Consider the following 17,915-nt stretch of genomic DNA (forward strand, 5'->3'; position numbering starts at 1 on the left):
AACCCAATATATATATATATATATATATATATATATATATATATATATATATATATATATATATATATATATATATATATATATATATATATATATATAACGTACTTCTTGAAAAGAAGAAAGAAGGCCAGCGGGGATTTGTGAAAGAACAGCTTGCTTTAATTCAGGATGGCGCCAGCAGCGACGAATGCATTTCGGTCTAACAGACCTTCCTCAGCGTCTAATGCTGTGTCCTTTTCAAATGCTGCTCACACTGCGCATTATACTCGAAAGCACTACTTGCTCCTCCCTCTGATGCTATAGGCACACCTGCGCAGCTCCCAGTTGGTTGAAGGAACTACGATTCCCAGCATGCATATATATATATATATATCAAAACCATCATAAGTTCCTGCTGTAAGAGACGCCACACCACAGGTTCGAATTGTGCCAAAGTGTGTTTATTCAAGAAGCCAGCGGCAGGTTACCATGGCTAGGTCCACACAATAATTGTCCAGCCCGACGCGTTTCATCTAAGGATTTCATCAGGGGCAGCAGGACTTCAAATGAGCAGCAAGTTGATTTACGGCAACTTAAAGTGATGACAGACCCCGCCTCCATGGGCGCGGCCCTCTCCCGAAGGCCTCTGGTATGTGAAGTGCCGATGTCTTACTTCAGTGAGTACATTGCTGCTCACTCGAAAATGTTTTTAAATAAAATCCCCGTGGATTGTGGCACACAGTCCATAGCATTTGCCACCTCACAGCTTTCATGGTAAACGGCCCCTGTGCCCGTTTCCCATCCGTTGTTCACAGAAGGCGGGGGTGCTGAGATCTTCAGAACACCGGAGTGTCTCTCGCGGCTCAGGACAGCCGCTCAATATCAAAACCATCAAAAGTTCCTGCTGTAAGAGACGCCACACCACAGGTTCGAATTGTGCCAAAGTGTGTTTATTCAAGAAGCCAGCAGCCAGGGATTTTATTTAAAAGCATTATGCCGCCCTAATAAATCTGCTGGTCAGAAGCAAGCCTGTCTGTGTGCCTGGTTCTTCCGTTCGAGGGGCCTTGGTTGTGAATATATATATATATATCACTAAAGTATGATGTGGTAGTGCATTATCATTTACAGACAGCACATTTCCCATTAAAAAGGCCAATTACATGCAGTTTTACTGATAAAACTATATAGCGCATAAACAATGTTTGGAATTTGTGTTCCAGCAAAAAGGTTATTATTTGCACATCACCAAGTAAAGTTTTCTGATTTGTTTTCATCCTATAAAAATCTCTTTTAAACACATAATTACAACAGTGTGCTTTGATAACTACAGAAATATGTTTTGGAATGTTTGTATTGTTGAACTATTAGCTATTTAAATGTTGTGTTAGAAAAAAGCCTTACATCCTTTCTTTTTACACGCTTTTCATAGCACGATTGTCAAACAATTCACTTGATAAAATCCTCTAATTTTGCAGTTAGAGAAAGAAAAGTAAATGTATGAAGACATACTGACTTTTGACCTTGGTCTCTGAATGCAGAGCAAATGTGACAAGATAAAAAACAAGATGTAAAAGGCATCTTTATTGCTCATTCACTTTGTGTTTGAACAGTACACATGGTATTGGTCAGCTCGCCAGAACGGACCACTAGGCCCAAAAAAATTGCTTGACCTGATGAAATCTGACTCGCCATAGGGAATGGGCTAGTAGATTTCTCGACGCCTGCTGCTGATCAATGGGCTAGCAAAGACAGGACTGCACCTGTGGTGCCCTGCTTGAGGAAAGTGGCCTGAACCTCAGACAGAAGGAATGAACTCCAAGAGTCAGTTGGCTGACTTCCTGTGCAGCTCCAGGACCACACAAGCTGAAGCAGCCTGCCTTGGTGAGTTGGTAGCCATAATCTCTTGAATGCCACTTATCACTGAAGTGCAGCCTGGGAGACTAAGTCTTGAATCTCAAAAGTTGCACCCAAGTCTGCTTGACTCGGAAGAGTCATTGGAGTGCAGTTTGGTTGTCCATGGAGAACACTAGCTCCAGTTAATAGGAACCATTGGGTTTGCTGTATCAGAGACAGGAGTTTGGCTAGACTTCAAAGGGCATCAGCTTCTGTGGACTAAGTCACCCCACCATGTTAGTTTACTAAGGGGTGGCCACAGGAGAACCCTCCCACATTGGCCGGATCAGCTTCCTTCAGTATACTGGATCCCTTGCTTCAGGACCACTCCATTGATGTCTATAGCGGTTCAACATCAGAGCCTGGAACTGGATTAGAGACTGCAAGGTAACTGTACTGTTGAATCTTACATGCCCCTGTGACTGCAACCTGCTAGAGTTGGTTGCCCAAATCGGGCCAGAGTAAACGAAGGCAACTTTATTAAAGTTTTCCAAAATTTCCAAAGTATCTGCAGTAGTTGCTAATGCTCGTTTGTATATTGAGGGAACAGCAGTGACTTATATTTGCTTAATAACTCATATCTTCGGAACCTGATTTTGTTCAATTTGGTGTCTAGACATGTATAAAAATAACATGGTCACCCCACACTTTTTGCCTGATTTCTGATGCAATTTTGACGGAGGTGTGCTCGGCTCCTGCTAATCAGGTCCCCAGTGTTGCTTCCATAAAACAAGGTAACAAATCAATTGCTCCCTAACTGGCAAGACCTTTATCACCTTTGTAAGTCCCTAGTAAACGATACCACAAGTCTCTAGGGCATGGGTACCAAAGAGAGTCCCTAAGGGCTGCAGCTTGTAATGCGACACCCTGACAGACCCACCGCCATACTCAGGCAGACTGCCACTGCAGTCTGTGTGAAGTGGTGCAAACAAATGTGAAAATACGACATGGCACACAACCTGTGTGCCATGCCCACAGACACTGCGGTGCACATAGGCCTTGTAGCCCTAAGGCAAGGTGCATTACATTGCATTTGAGGACATATCTGCATGAGCAGATATGCTCCTGTGCGGTCTAATTTGATTACTAGATAGTACAAGTGAACAGGGAAGCTCTCTTAAGTATATGTATTGGGCATTGGTCATTACTAGTTCCCAGGCTACATGATGGCTTTACTGAAACTGATGGTGTTTGGTATCAAACACCTGGTCTCAATAAATACATACTGATGCTAGTAGTGGATTTATTTAGATTATTCCCCCTAATGGCCTTTTAGAGGTGCCCCCTGAAAACCTACGCTGAAAACCTCTTCGTGTAATGGCTGACTGGTATCGTCTGCCTGTCACCACTGACAGTTTTCTGATCCCCTGAAGGGTAGAGCCCGTGCTCTCTCAGACCAGAAACAATGCCTGCTCAGGAGATAGGTGTTCACACCTCCTCAAGCAGGATGGCTAGTGAATCTTCATACCAAGGCCAGGGACTTTAAAAAGGACCTACCGCCTCAGATATGCCACCCCAGGCTTCCCGGGGTACCAGACCCCTTACAGCAACCAAAGCTTGTCCGAGTCCAATCTGGACTCCAAAGCTACAAAGACCGACCGGCTGATGAGGGGCGTCAGCATTGCAAAGGCCAGCACTGAGGGTGGCCAAGCTGTCCAGTTGTGTCCCCCTTTGCAGGTCTAACAAAGAACCGTGGATGCCTTTGAGGCACAGGCACCAGCTGAAACAAATCCTAAGCACCTGAGCTCTCAGGCCAGGGCCAACGATAACCAACTGTGCTCCCCTGCTCCCAGGTTCCCCACAAACCGAGTCCCCACCCCCATTTAGAGATCCCAGGCTTGTACCCAAGTCCCCCTGTGCAGCCTGTTTCTAGGTGCCACCCCTCTTTGCCTATGCTGTAGTGCGCAAGGCTACCAACCCGTCCAGCACCTCTGCACCCGGACACTCCAGGGCAAGTAAAACCAAACTGATGTTGGTATTTTGGACCTTGGCCCCCTAGCACCTTAAGACCTAAAGGAGACCCCCCGGAATACGACTGCAAGTACCTGAATGTAGTATATGTTTCTTTCTCCATAGGAAAGCATTACAGCGTAAATTGCATTTGTGTTACATTTTCGGTCACCAGTGAAAATAGATCTCTCGAAAAGTACTTACCCAATTACAAAGTTCTTGGTTTTAAAATATATATAAACTACCTGCTATTTTTGTACAATTGGCTTCAAGTTTCTAATTGAGTGTGTCTCATTTATTGACTGTCAGAAACAAATGCTTAACACTACCCTCTGATAAGCCTAAACTGTGTGTCCATTCTACCACATAAAAGAGCATTTGGAACTATTAATGTAAGCCCTGTAAACCAATAAGGGTTGTCAAGGCTTTCTTCAGGGTGGACCTCTTTAATACACTACATAAAAAACCAGCTTACACTACATAAAAAACCAGCTTGCTACAAATAAGCTCTATTTTTATAAATTGGTGCTAGATTTACTTTGTGTCCTGTTTATTTCCTGTATAGCTGTTATAGTACTTATAAATGCTTTACACTTGTTCTATTGACCAAGAACTGTTCGAAGACACAGCTACCCAGGGTTGAGCTAATGTCTTGCAAATTAACCTAGCTGGACCCAAGACGAGTTTGTGAATTTATTACTCTGTGATGTCGCACAACCACACCATATAATAAAGCACATTTCCTCACAGTGATAATAATTTCATACATATGCACATTCTAAGTAATTTGCTTTGGAGAAAAGTGCCATAAAATAGAGGACAACAATGGTTGCTGGTATTATATCCAGTAATGCTGTTCTTGAAATTTTTGTTACTGCAAATACAGTTCATGTATGGCTCCTCAGCAATACGAAAATGTTTGTGTTGCAGCCCACCCTATCCCAGCAATCATGTCACACATGTTTGACGTCTCTCCCCTATTCACCTCTTGCCTGCTATCATAGCTCTTCCCCAATATGGTAGCTTTCATCGTGCTATCACAACACCCACCCACAGTAATCACAGCGACCCGCCAAACATCAGTCTACACCTCCGCCAGTGCACACTTAGCAAATCAGCACCAGTTCTCCCAAATGCATCAAGGCATCAGAGTCATCTGTGAACTAATTTCTGTTATATTTGTCAACAAATTCAACTGCAGGTAGTTCTGGAGATCTCTTGACCAATACATTTTTTAGGCTTTTGGTACTTGCTAGAAGACAGCAGTCTTATGAATTTATGCGACTTGTTGCTGTCAATTTCCTATAATAACATACCGAACAAAGCTCAAGTACATGCCACTGTCTCAGATAACCTTCACCAGCCTTTTCCACTGGGATGATTTGAATGAAATTTATACGCAGGGATTGCTCGCTTGGCATGCTTACACCAGTAGTCACATATATATTATCACATATGTAGTTCAAAGTAAAGAGCTAGCTCAAATGTTTACAGTACTAACAAATTCAAGTGCAAATTGTGCTGCACATCTCTCAACATATGTATGCGTCCATCAGAAAAGAGGAATATAGAGGGGAATGCATGAGGGGTTGTCTTAGGATCCTATGGTCAAATACACAGCAAAGTGCCGGCGCTTTCCCAGTGTTACAACCAAACACCTATAGAATTTTGCTGGATTTAAAAACATTTGAATGCGCACACGTGCTAAATGCTCACAGAACTGTATTAATCACAAAAATATAAACTGAGATTTATCCAAAATATAGTGCCTGTATCACAGTACCCAACAGGTTTTAGTTTTATGGTACCAAAAAGTTTTATGCAAGATTGCCTCTGTGAACAATATGGGCTTTTTACATCAAGAATGATGGCGATCTAACAAGAAGAACTTGATACACTGCCATACACTGATGACATATTAGCTGCAGACGAGGACTTAAAAGAACACCTGGATATGGTGAACAGCATAGTGATTTGTAAATGTTTATTTTGTACTTGCTTCAAGCTAGCAATTCCAAAATTGCATATTTAAATAGGACATTCTTTGGATATGAATTAGTCATGGAGGGGAAAGCTTTAGCATTGGATGATCGAGAGAAGCGTATTACTTCATAACAGGCAAATATGTTGAGAAATGTACTCAATCTGATGGCGTTTTAAAGTTTGAATGAGTTGGAAGCTGAGCAAGTGAAGCCTTTAAAATGATTTAATGATGCCCACTAAAAAATAGTGGGTGACATCCATAAAGCTATTCTGCATTCTGTCCATCAATTGTTGTTTTTGCATTTGTCACCCCGAGTGGGATGGGTATGCTCAGACGTGAGTCCCATGCTCTCCACACCACTGGAGTCAAGCTATCCAGGCTGATGAAGGCTGATAGCCAGAAACCGGTCCTTGGATGCTTGATTCCGGCCCAGGAAAGACATGGCTTGGCAGTTCGGGCTGGACTGTTCCCATGAGGCACAGGGTCAAGGCTGATTTGCATATAGCCATGTCTGACCTGGGGTGGTGTGGAGTGCAAAAAAACGATGGAATTAGGCCCAGATCTCTGTACTGGGGTGAATGTATGACATTGTTCTGCATTCTGTCCATCAATTGTTGCTTTTGCATTTGTCACCCCGAGTGGGATGGGTATGCTCAGACGTGAGTCCCATGCTCCCCACACCACTGGAGTCAAGCTATCCAGGCTGATGAAAGCGGATAGCCAGAAACCGGTCCTTGGATGCTTGATTCCGGTCCAGGAAAGACATGGCTTGGCAGTTCGGGCTGGACTGTTCCCATGAGGCACAGGGTCAAGGCTGATTTGCATTTAGCCATGTCTGACCTGGGGTGGTGTGGAGTGCAAAAAAACAATGGAATTAGGCCCAAATCTCTGTACTGGGGTGAATGTATGACATTGTTCTGCATTCTGTCCATCAATTGTTATTTTGGCAATAAAAGCAATATCAAAAGGGGAAAAGCTTTGGAGGTTTTCACTTTCAAGTATACACATATCCTCCCCAAAGACAATGTTCCTATGGTGTTTATACCAGGGGCAGGGCATAAGCATATACTCAACAAAAGAGCTATATTAGATATAGTCAGAGCAGTGAATGACAGGTTAGCTTCTGCACAAGCTGGCATCAGAGATGTTGAATCAATATTACACCAAGGATACTGGTAGCCTATTTACGTACAAATGCAAAGAAATATGCGCAGTAATTAAACATGTCAATAATTCTGAGACCCGCAGGTTTTTGCAATCTAGGATGGCAATTAATTCTAATTTCTGGTCATGGACTGTGAGTTCTATGGTAATGCTATAAAATCTTTTCGAGTTTTCTGAATCTAGAGGGAATCCTTTGCCGGTGAAGGAATTACTATATGCCTGCAACAAAATTTCACCAGCATTTATCTCTCATTCTAAATTAATAACCGACGCATGCAGCCTCACCTGGCTGCCTACTTAGATGCCGATAAAAAACCCAAGAGGCAAAAAACAGTTCCTTTGGTGTCCAGCTCTTGGAGCTAAACTAGGCCACTCTGAGCTTAGAAACCAACATTTAATTAATAACCACCTTTATCTCTACTTGCAGCGGTTTTGGACCATTCCTATATTTAAAACATGCACCTTGGGAAAAGAAAATCGGTATTTCAGTTAAAAAGAAAACAAAAAAACCAATAAAAGTCTGTGTGTTCGTTAGGCCTGACCTGGCCGCCTGGAATCACACTAGGGTCACAAATCTGAAAAATATGCCCTCTCTGCAGAGCTAATGGTAAAAGTAAATAGATGTTTGTCTTCGACTGATGTGCATTTGATGAATAGGTTCCATGAGATGTTACGTTATAATCTCGTCTGGTGGACACACTATTAGTCTGAAAAGCCACCAGCCCCTATATAATAATGTCATAAGCTAAGGAGGTACCAGATGAATGAAGGTGATATGGGAGCACAGGGTGCACAGGTTCTACTGCATCTAAAAGACATGCTTACACTGTCAAAGTGGTACCAGGACACCCTTTTTGTGCCCTCCCTTTCATTTCACAAATCAGCGCTTTCTGGGAATTGTGGTATTTGTGCTGTTTAACTGATTCATCAGCACGAACATAGTTGAGAACAATACTTTTTTTTAAAGAAACCAAGAACTGGATAAGTTGTGTTCCAGTGACATGGAGTCATCGGATATTCCTAAATACTGAACTACTTTCTAATCAGTATCTTAAATTCTCTCATCATTTGCTATCTCTTTTTTAGGATTCTTTGACCGGAGCTGCAAATTTTTCACTCAACCACATTTGGGATGACAGTAAATAAACACTGGCAACTTCAATGCAAATCAAAATCGAATCATCCAACTAGTGAAGACGTAAAGCTTAAAAGTCCTCTCCTGAAAGATGGGGAGAAAAGCAGCTAAAGGAGAAGCATATACAAACAACTTCTATCATAAAAGAACGACAATGAAGAAGACTAAGTAGAAACAAAAAAACTGGAAAGCAACATGTTTGTCTAAAGAATCAAAAAGCATTCATCCTTTAGTTAAAGGGTTATGTTTAGCTGTGACAGAAACCCTATTGAGAAGTGCCAACATATTCATCATAGCATGTTAAAGGTGAACTCCCATTGGCAACCGTCTATTGTTAATTTTGATATATATATTTTAAAGTAGAACTTGGCATTAAGGTTTCTGAATCATTTGTTTCAGTCTCAACCTATACACTTCAATTACTGAATCACCCACAAAAATCACACATTATAAATGCCACTTTCCCAGGCCTTATCTCAAATGTAGACAGTATCTGTTTTCCACTAGGTGTAGATCATATACGGTCACACTATTTTGGGAGGCTCTTTCCTCTTTCCCTTGAAGAGGAAATAGGGAGAGACTGCACCTTGCAGCATGGAAAGATCTAATATCAATCTGTAATCACATTGCTTCCAGTGGTCTTAACACCCTAATTCCTAGGCACACAGACAATCCCACAGCAATCATTGTTGTTATCATCACACCCCACACGGCCATCACCAGCGCTGATAAAATACACAGGGAGGACAGCATACCTGTGCCAACTTTTCGAAGCCCTGGGAGTGGCCCTGCTGCCGCTCCACATGCTGCTTCTGGGCATAGCGCCGATTGCCATCCATGATGAAAGCCACATGTTTAGGCATTGGCCCAGCCTGCGAAGCAAAGAAAGAGAAGGCTTGGTTACGTCTATGCCCACCAGAAGGCTATACTCAGACCTCAAAAGCTTACTTGTCCTGAATTCTGTTCACAAATCCCACCGCACCCTAAGCTTGTCCCATCTACGTTGTTTTCCCATATCCAGCTGCATTTTTCAGTTCACATGCCTTCCATTATCCGCTTTATTCTCACAACCATAGTATCTACTCCCAGCTTCCAACCACAAGTTTGTGTACTTAGAGAACCATGTAGATTCATTTATCTCACACCTCCTGCTTTCCAACAAGTGAGCAACAATGGAATGCTGGCTCATATATTTTTGTGTCTCACCACTGGATTTTGTTCTGAGAAGAACCAACTCTTTCTGAGGTGGCACTAGCCCCACTTGCCCTTCCCAGGAAGTTGAATTTGTTCTTACCTTCAAAAGGCTAGCACAAATCCTTTCGAAGAAGTTGAGCTCACCCTCGCGGATCCATGACATTCTTAAGACGGAGAGGTGGTGGCGCTTCTTAGAAAATGCTGAACACCCAGTTGTTTAATACCTGCTTGGGAAAGAAGGTGCCCATGAGAATGCAAGTGACTTTTTAAAACCATTTTATACATTAATTTTATTCAAACGTGCCACTGCAAGCCAGGTAAATAAATAAAAGTTGAGAATGTAATGCAATAAAGCAGTGATTCTTAACCTGGGGGTCTGCCCCGTTTAGAATATTAAATATTAAAAATGTGAAATGCTCTGTATGACAGAATTTCAAATGGGAAGATAAAAATTAAGTTGAAATCCTTATCTTGATTTGTACAAGCAGCACAAGCACAGCAAAAATAATCTAGTACGAATAATTGATAACCCCAGTTGAAGCACTGGTAAGCCCCAATAAAAAGAAGGCATGCATTTGTATCCAAAAAGGTCAAGCATTGGCATAGCCAATAGGTCTCACCTTTGGGACTTTTATAAGTGTATAGCTAGAGCATGCGTTTCCCACGTAGAGTTGTCACTGTAGAAACACTGCAGCTCAAAATGCCTGGTCAAAAACAAACGTGCCTCAGAGAAGATATTTTGCTGCCTGTTTATGATGGGGGCAGCTACCATACTTAAAGTGAAAGTGTGCCGCAAGATCCTTAACAGGAAGCCTCATAGCAGCTGAACTCTTCAATAGAGAGTTTTCCCAGAACTGCTGTTGAGCAGCGTGTGCTTGCGTGTGGAGAGGTGTCTCTGTAGCTGGTCATCACAGGGTCATTTAGTGTAACATGAATAGTGTACTTTTTTATGGCTTCTTTGACCCGAAACTCTGGTTTCCAGGAAGTTCGTAGAAACAATCTCTTGCAGTGTAAGGGAGGAAGGCTGGAGGCACAGTAGGATGGAGAGAAGGAAGGATGGAGAAATGGGTGGCCGGAGAGAAGGATGAAGGGATAGATGGAGAAAAAGATGGTTGGGGAGAAGGATGGCTGATGACGAGGAGGGTGAATGGAGAGAAGGATACTATTGCAACAGCTCCTAGAAATAATTAGCTTGAAATCCGACTCTGTAAACTGCTTGCTATAAATATGAAAATAAAGTATCAACATTTAAGATATATACTACATGGAAATGTATTTTGCAAAGTCCCATGTGTAAATCAATCAATGCCCTCCAGGGTAAGCAATTACTTTGGAACATTTCTTTCAGTGTCCTCTGTCACCCTGAAGGCACACATCTCTACAGTCTTGTGTGAATGCCCTCAGAGAGTTTCTGGCACGAGGCTGTGTGAAATGGAACCAGTAAAGCAGGATTGTCACGGCAGCAAACTTGCACTAGGCCTATACTTTGCTATTGATAGGATAGGTACTTATTCAAGCTCACTGTAGATTGAACAAACTGTCAATCTGCCACTCAAAGGCTTGCTCTCACTTAATTCACACATCAGCTCGCTATTGCCGCACACCAAATAATGGAATGTGTTCCTGGGACACTCTGGGCATCTCAAGGGTGCCAGAAATAGACGTGCGTATACGCTGTAATAATTAAAAAAATAAAAAGTAGATTAAGAGATTGCTGACTTTCCGGTATTTACAAATTAAATGTGCTGAATTGGTTCAAAAAGGAAGGCTTATTGGCAGTAAAATAACTGCCGATTGAAAATGGGATTTGTGTATATGCAAGTGTCAGAAACAGCAACATGACGTAATTACATAACACCAACGTTCAAAAGTGATCTGTGTACCATCTGCTTATGAAAAAAAAATCTAAGACCGAAGGACTAACCTAGAACCGGAGGACTCCATGAGGTTAGCCAGCAGTAAGATGTACAGATTAAATATAGTAGGGTAGAGCACTGCAGAACCCCAGAGTTAAGGGATTTGACAGAACAGAGAATTAAGCAAGGGCGACCGCAAAAGTGAAAGCGACCATGCTAATTTGTAACATGATCCACAACAGATGGCACCCTGTGCGCCACAGCTCGCTCCCGAAAGCTGGATGCCGTGGGAGTAAACATTTACAGGAAAGGTGGGACATGCACCCGCCTTTGGCCAATTGCGTACTTTCATTTTTGAAAGCCACACGCAAAGGCCAAAAGAATGTGTGGAAAATAAAAAATCAAATGTACGAGTTTAGAGAAAGTCGGGAGTGATTCCAAGAGGCCTCTCCATAGAGCAGCGCATGCATACTGCGCTAGAATCGACATAATAAATTATATTCTGGAGTCGCGCATGTCACTTCGTCGTTTAGAAATAAAGGTAAATTGTGATATGCACCAACATTACAATTAAAATTGCGATTTTTGCATATGTTTTTGTGTGCCAATTAAATAAAATATTTCAGAATTTGTGTTCTTGATGAACAATTTTTCTGTATTGTATTGAGGTTCAAATCATAAGAATTTGATTAGGTTGAGTTCCCTGCCTTCTAGGAGTGATTTAGAGGAGGCTCATGGAAGTCAAAAGGTTAAGAACTGCAGCAGTAAAGCATAGAGAAAAGACATCTTGAAATTGGAGTCTTGTTGGAGCCACAACTGTTGCATTTGTAAATATTTAGTGCAAGGTGTAGCTTTCTTTAGAGAGCTTTTCCCACTAAAAAAGAGATACAAAAGCCCAGAGAGATGCTGGCTGCAAGCATGGCAACGTCATTGGGGTGCACGTGGCATATCATCGCCTCCACCTTAATATTTGAATTTTCAAGTTCATAATCAGATAAATTCAAATTTACAAAAGGTGATGGAAGGACTGATGCAATTGTCTAAACCTCTGGCAATCGCTCTGCCAATTCATCGTGCCACTCTAGTACTAACACTGCTCCTCATGGGAAAAGTCTATCCTGAATTGCCAGCACAGCAATACCAGACCGATTTTGGCCTTACCATGCCTCATCAATGAAGTGTAGTTTGGCTCATACAACACAGCAAACAGGGAACCCACATCTAGGTAAACTCTTGCCCACTTAGGGTGTTACATCAAATACACAAAATGTGACTGGAGGAATGTTTGCAAATAGTCTAAACCACTGGAATTGTCCTGGGCAGCACTGCAACTCACTGTGCCACTCTAGACAGAGGCCTGCTTTATGCAATTGAGTGCGGTCCCTGGTCCTCATTGTAACAGTACATCCCCTCCTGCCACAACTTCTTACTCTTTGCCCACCAACCCAAAAAGGGAAACTAGCAACCCCAGACTGGTTAGGCCTTTTTGGGAGGGGGGGGGGGGGGGTGAGGAGGGAATATATAGCAAAAACGATTCCTGAATGTATCAGAGCGCTTTAAATGCGTGCCAGTGTGTTACAGAAGACACATTCATTTTTTTTTTTAATTAGGCACAGGGAGATTAGGGGATTTGTCCAGAATCACAGGATGTTGAGCGTCCCTGCCGAGACTCATACCCTTTTCCCCAGGTTCGAGGTATACCGCCCTAGCAGTCAGGCCACATCCCCTCCTTGCCAGCGAGTTACAACTTGGGCTCCTATGGCACAAAGGGCAATCAAGTAGGACGACCACATGCCCCGTATTTCCAATGACAGTCCCAGTTTTCAGAGGTCCCTTTTAAATACATGTCTTGGTTTTGGGAAGAAGGACGAGTGAGCATGCATACCAGCATACAATTGCTGCACACACTCACACTTCTACAGGCATCGCTCTAGTCTGAATTTATTTAGGTAATTAATCTCTTTGAAAACATAGTAGATGCACTGCATCAGCCTCTTTCAAGCAGCGCAGCAAAAGGTCAGCTGCACCCTAGGTTCATGCCCCCATAGGAGGGGAGGAGAGTACTCAGGCAAGGGAGGCGGTCTTGCGAAACTTAAAAGCAAGAGCCACAGCATGCCAATATTCTGACCTCTGATATTTAGTAAATTAAGAATTCTTGTAAAAGATGAGTTCAAAAGACAAGGAAGTTAAATGTACAGAACAAGCCAGTGCTGGGCAGCGTTACATTGGATGCACCAGCTTTTCACTTTTCAAAGTAGGAAGCATGCTCTCTACATGAAAATAGCTAGGATATATTCTGGCACATCTGTACATTCAGCAGAGCTTTAATCTGCAAATGCAGATATTTTTTCAGTGTTTCAAAATCAGTGCCACATAATACGGATGTCGACATATATATTTATTCTCCGTGGTATCAACTAAACACATATAACTGAATGAAATCATTGCACACTTTTACCACTACTTCTATGCCGGTTTAGTCCCGATTATGCTTGGTGCATTCTGGTAGCCCTATCATTAGATCCAGACTTTGAATTGCATGTGGCAGTGCCTCTGCTCAAGGTTCATCACCTACAGGACATCGACGCCTGCATCCTTGAACCATCCAAGACGTATTCCTTTGGATCAACCCTTCCACTCCCTCACAAAATCCAAATGGACAATGTAACAAAGGCAGCACTTAAAAAGCACTGAGACCTGATGGTTCAATACTCAGCTGCAGCAGAGAAGCTTTCCACTTTTATAACAATGCTGCTTCCCTTTTATGTATTGAGAGAAGTCCTCAATTTTTTTTTTTTTTTATCTGCTACTTGGACGCGCACAGCCATACTATGTCAAAATTGTAATCATGTGATAATGCAGAATAGGAGGGAGAAAGCAGAGGAAATACCAATGATTCCACATTTGGTAGCTCTTTGTTTCTTGCAACCTGATTAATGTAAGTATAGAAGGGTAGGAAAAAAGTAGAAGTAGCTTTATTGGTTCGTTTTTATAGGTGGAAGCAAGTAATGTGCCAAGGTCCCTCATAAACGGGTTCATACTTCCAAGATACCTACATAGGACACAATGGTGTTTATATGTAACATATTTTCTTAAAATCTATTCTGTTGAATGAAGGAATGTGCCTTTCCTCTCTTGAGAATCAGTGAATATGGATAAAGAGGTAGCAGGTTTATAGCCCACTAACTCCTGTGGTCCTACCTTTCAATTGGAAAAATTGATTTTAAAATGACCATATTCAAATCTATTCATTTTGAAATTCCAATTTGTAGATTTCTAATACTTGTTTCGGCAAAAAGTCATATGATTTTGGGCAAACTGGGGAATCTGTAAATTCTAATTCCAAATGTTGATAATACAACAGTGAATACCAGGGTACGGTTTATTAAAGCTGCACCCCATAGCTCACCTGGAGCGCATTCTCAACCACCTCACTGGGATCAAACGGTTACGTGTGCTTAACTTTTTGATCTTTTGGAAACTTTTCCCACGGTCTTCTTATATAACACCCTCTCCACGGCTACCCCTCGACGCCTATGTGACACACTTTCCTTTTTAGTTTGACCGCAGATGAATAGCAAAAAATTTCAGATTGCTGCCTTATATTCTCACCCCTTTCAAATATAATTTCCAAAGATACTCTCCTTTTGTATTAGCTCCACCAGAAATGCTTCTTTAGAACAGATAATAGGTCATGCATGTGAACGCCGGCAATTTAATTATTGTTCCAATATTAATGGAATTGTATTTAATTTTATGCAATTAAAATTAACCTTGAATGTCAAACACCAATTTTATCATGTTTCCAGAATCCATTATCATTGTATGCCTAAGCAATTTGGGTAACATCACAAAAGCTAAAAGGTGGGCACAAAGATACCATAGTTTGGAAACACTAGAAGTGTTAGACTGCAATGGATGGAGGAGTAAAAAAACAACAACAACAAAAAAACACAGATCAGGGACCAGTTTTTCCCCAACCTTCAACTCTACAACTGGCCTTAATAGTTGCACAAGCTACTATTTGCAACAAGCGTGAAGTGTGCCACATGTATCGGTGCAATACGATTTACTGACACAGACTAACATGTCCACTGCTCAAATTAATTTCATATTTTCCAATACTAATGCCCCACTAATCCTGTTTGGGTTCCAGAGTAGTGTACTGCCCCCTGAAAGGCAATTCAACACCACATCAGGGGTAGCAAGTGCTAGATAAATGTAAACTGGTTACCTCTTCTATCAGTCCACTATCCTTTTTCAATCCACATACCAAACTCACATGTCCACCGCTCAAATTAATTTCATATCTCCCTATACTAATTCCCCACTAATCCTTTTTGGGTTCCAGAGTAGCGTACTACTCGCCGAAAAAAATGCTTCAACGCCTCATCAGGGTTAGTAAGCACTATATAAATGCAATTACAATTTGTAACACTACAGTCAATACTGGTTATTATGCCAACAGTACCGCAAGCTGGGATTTTGAGTCTATATTTTACATAATGTTTAACGGGAACCAGTGCTTTAAATGGGCCGGTACTCACCGGTACTTAGTACCGACACGTCTTAGATTTATCGCTCTGAGTACTGGCACTTCTTTACTGCCCTGGAGAATACCGGTACTCGTGAAAGATAGGCTCATTGGCAGTGCTGGTGAGCAGAAGTAGAACGTGTCTCTGGCAGCCAAAGCACCGCTTCTGCAGCACCGATCTGAGCCCCAGCTGAGCTATTCAGCAGGGCTCATTTGAATAATGTCCGGGTGCTCACCATCACGCTGTGCTTGACAGAGCAGGGTCCATTCAGGCCCTGTGTGGTCAATCACATTCACACTATCCAGTGCGTTTGTGCAAGCACAGGAATCATGTCATTCCCCTGGCAATGGCAATCAGGCTACCGCCAGTCCGGCCCTGGTGGCAATGAAAAAAGCCATGGTAGGTGAAGAGAAAAGATAGCTTTTATCATACACAAGTCTTTTGCGTGTCTGCTATGTTGGTGTGTATGCCTGTTTTTGTAAGAAAAAAGTGAAAGAAAGAGAATCAAGACACTCTCAGGAGGCATCTTATAGAAAATGTGTGGCACTTTGTTTGTACATGTCTGCTCTGCGTCAAAGATTCATATATAACATAAAGGGAGGGTTGGTTGATGAGTGGGTGAGTGAGTGGATGGATGAGTGAACAAGGGTGGATGTATAGATGGCTGGATGGATGAGTGAAAGCATGCATGGGTGAAAGAGGGTGGATGATTGGATAAAAGAGCGGATGATGGGTGGATAAGTGAAAGTTTGGATGGATGAATGAAAGGCAGGGAGGATGGATGAAAGGGTGGTTGAGTGAAAGGATGGCTAGAATAAAGTAGTGAAAGGGTTGATGTATGGATGAGCGAAAGGATTGATCGATGAGGGAAAGGGTGGATAAAGAGATGGATGAGTGAAATGATGAATGGATAGGTTTGGAGATGGATGAATGGGTTTGGATATGAAGGGTGGATAGACGGAATGGTGAAAAATTTAACGATTGATTAAACACTGAATAGACAATAGAACGTAAAGGTTAAATGGTGGACATCAGCAGGTAAAGGTTAGCATGGAAGAATGAATGGATGGATAGATTGATGGAAGAGACTTTGCTTGTACAGTCTGTTCATACTATTTTTGTTTGTTCTATTCCTGCAACAGTTCTCTCATGTAACGTAACTGGTTCTATTGTACAGTGCTCTGACACCTTCGGGTAAAGTCTGCGCTTTATAAAAATGCATTAAATAAATAAATAAAAATAAAAATATTGCAAGATGCGTGTTCCCCGTTATGACGAGCTCGAGGGTACAGTTCGTGCATGGCTTTGAGCTCGAGGGTAATCCGTGGGGTAGAATGTGCTTGCGTCGTGGGAGGAACGTTGGGGCGGAACTCCAGGGAAGGGCAGCTGTGGGGAGTCCGTCCTACGAGTTGCTCCCTATGTACGTTGCCGGTGTGAGGGGTTACGAGACCTGAATAAACCTTTGGAAACTGATCGGTGCTCGGTGGTGATTTTACACAAGATCACCCACAACCCATACATACCGCAACCGAGCTCCCCCCAGCAAAAAATCTCATCACTACAGACACTATGGAAGAGGTGTGGGCAGTTCCTGAACACAACCTTACCTCGCGATTCGGTTACTTAAAAATACAATCTCTGCTCTTCCGCTTTCTACACCGGCCAACTTCAATGTATGAAGGACTCACTTCCCGACATTGAGAAGCGCAGGCACGGGAACCAATCAGAAAGCCAGTTCCCAATGATTAGCAGGAAAAGGGGCGTTCCCGCGAAGTCTTATGCCTGTACAGTCTCTAAATTGTACGATTAGTAGGAATGACCCGCCCCGGAAAAGACAACTCGACTCACCAGAAGAAATCACCTCCGCTTATGACCCGGAACTAAACGTCCAGCTACTGTCGACCGCCACACCAGGCAACGTGCAGTTTTTGCAGACGTCGATCTCTGCCGCACCGGAAGTGACCGTTTCCGAGAGGAAATGAGTCAGAGAGTAAACCAAGAGATCGTGTGACCCCAGACTTGGGCGGGCTGAGGACAGGGTGTATTCAGTATAGTGAGGCGTTTCTTGTGGAAGAGAATCTACAAACTAGTTAATTAATCGCATAGTGCCTGCTGCCAAACGACTCTTTATCAATAAACATCCGCGAATCAGGCTTCTTTTATTTTACAAAGCAATGCATTGTTGGAGTTGTCGTTTTTACTCACTTTAATTGAAGCATTGGTGA

At 42.5% G+C, this 17,915-nt stretch overlaps 1 protein-coding gene across 2 annotated transcripts in view; it reads right to left on the bottom strand.

Moving 5' to 3' along the window:
• Window positions 1-17,431, bottom strand: part of DHDDS (dehydrodolichyl diphosphate synthase subunit) — a 115,324-nt gene extending 97,893 nt beyond the window's left edge. The window contains exons 1-3 of one of the 2 annotated variants that reach the window (XM_078682644.1): window positions 17,298-17,431; window positions 9,400-9,523; window positions 8,861-8,977 (exon numbers count right to left, since the gene is read on the bottom strand). In XM_078682644.1, coding sequence (XP_078538770.1) covers window positions 8,861-8,977; window positions 9,400-9,462 — 180 coding nt within the window. In that variant the 5' untranslated portion in view covers window positions 9,463-9,523; window positions 17,298-17,431. Of the gene's footprint in view, window positions 1-8,860; window positions 8,978-9,399; window positions 9,527-17,297 lie in introns of both variants that reach the window. The other variant, XM_078682645.1, reaches the window with a different exon arrangement.
• Between the last annotated feature and the right edge of the window lie 484 nt (window positions 17,432-17,915).

This window comes from Lissotriton helveticus, chromosome 3_1 (assembly GCF_964261635.1).
Source record: "Lissotriton helveticus chromosome 3_1, aLisHel1.1, whole genome shotgun sequence".
Classification (NCBI taxonomy): Eukaryota; Metazoa; Chordata; class Amphibia; order Caudata; family Salamandridae; genus Lissotriton; species Lissotriton helveticus.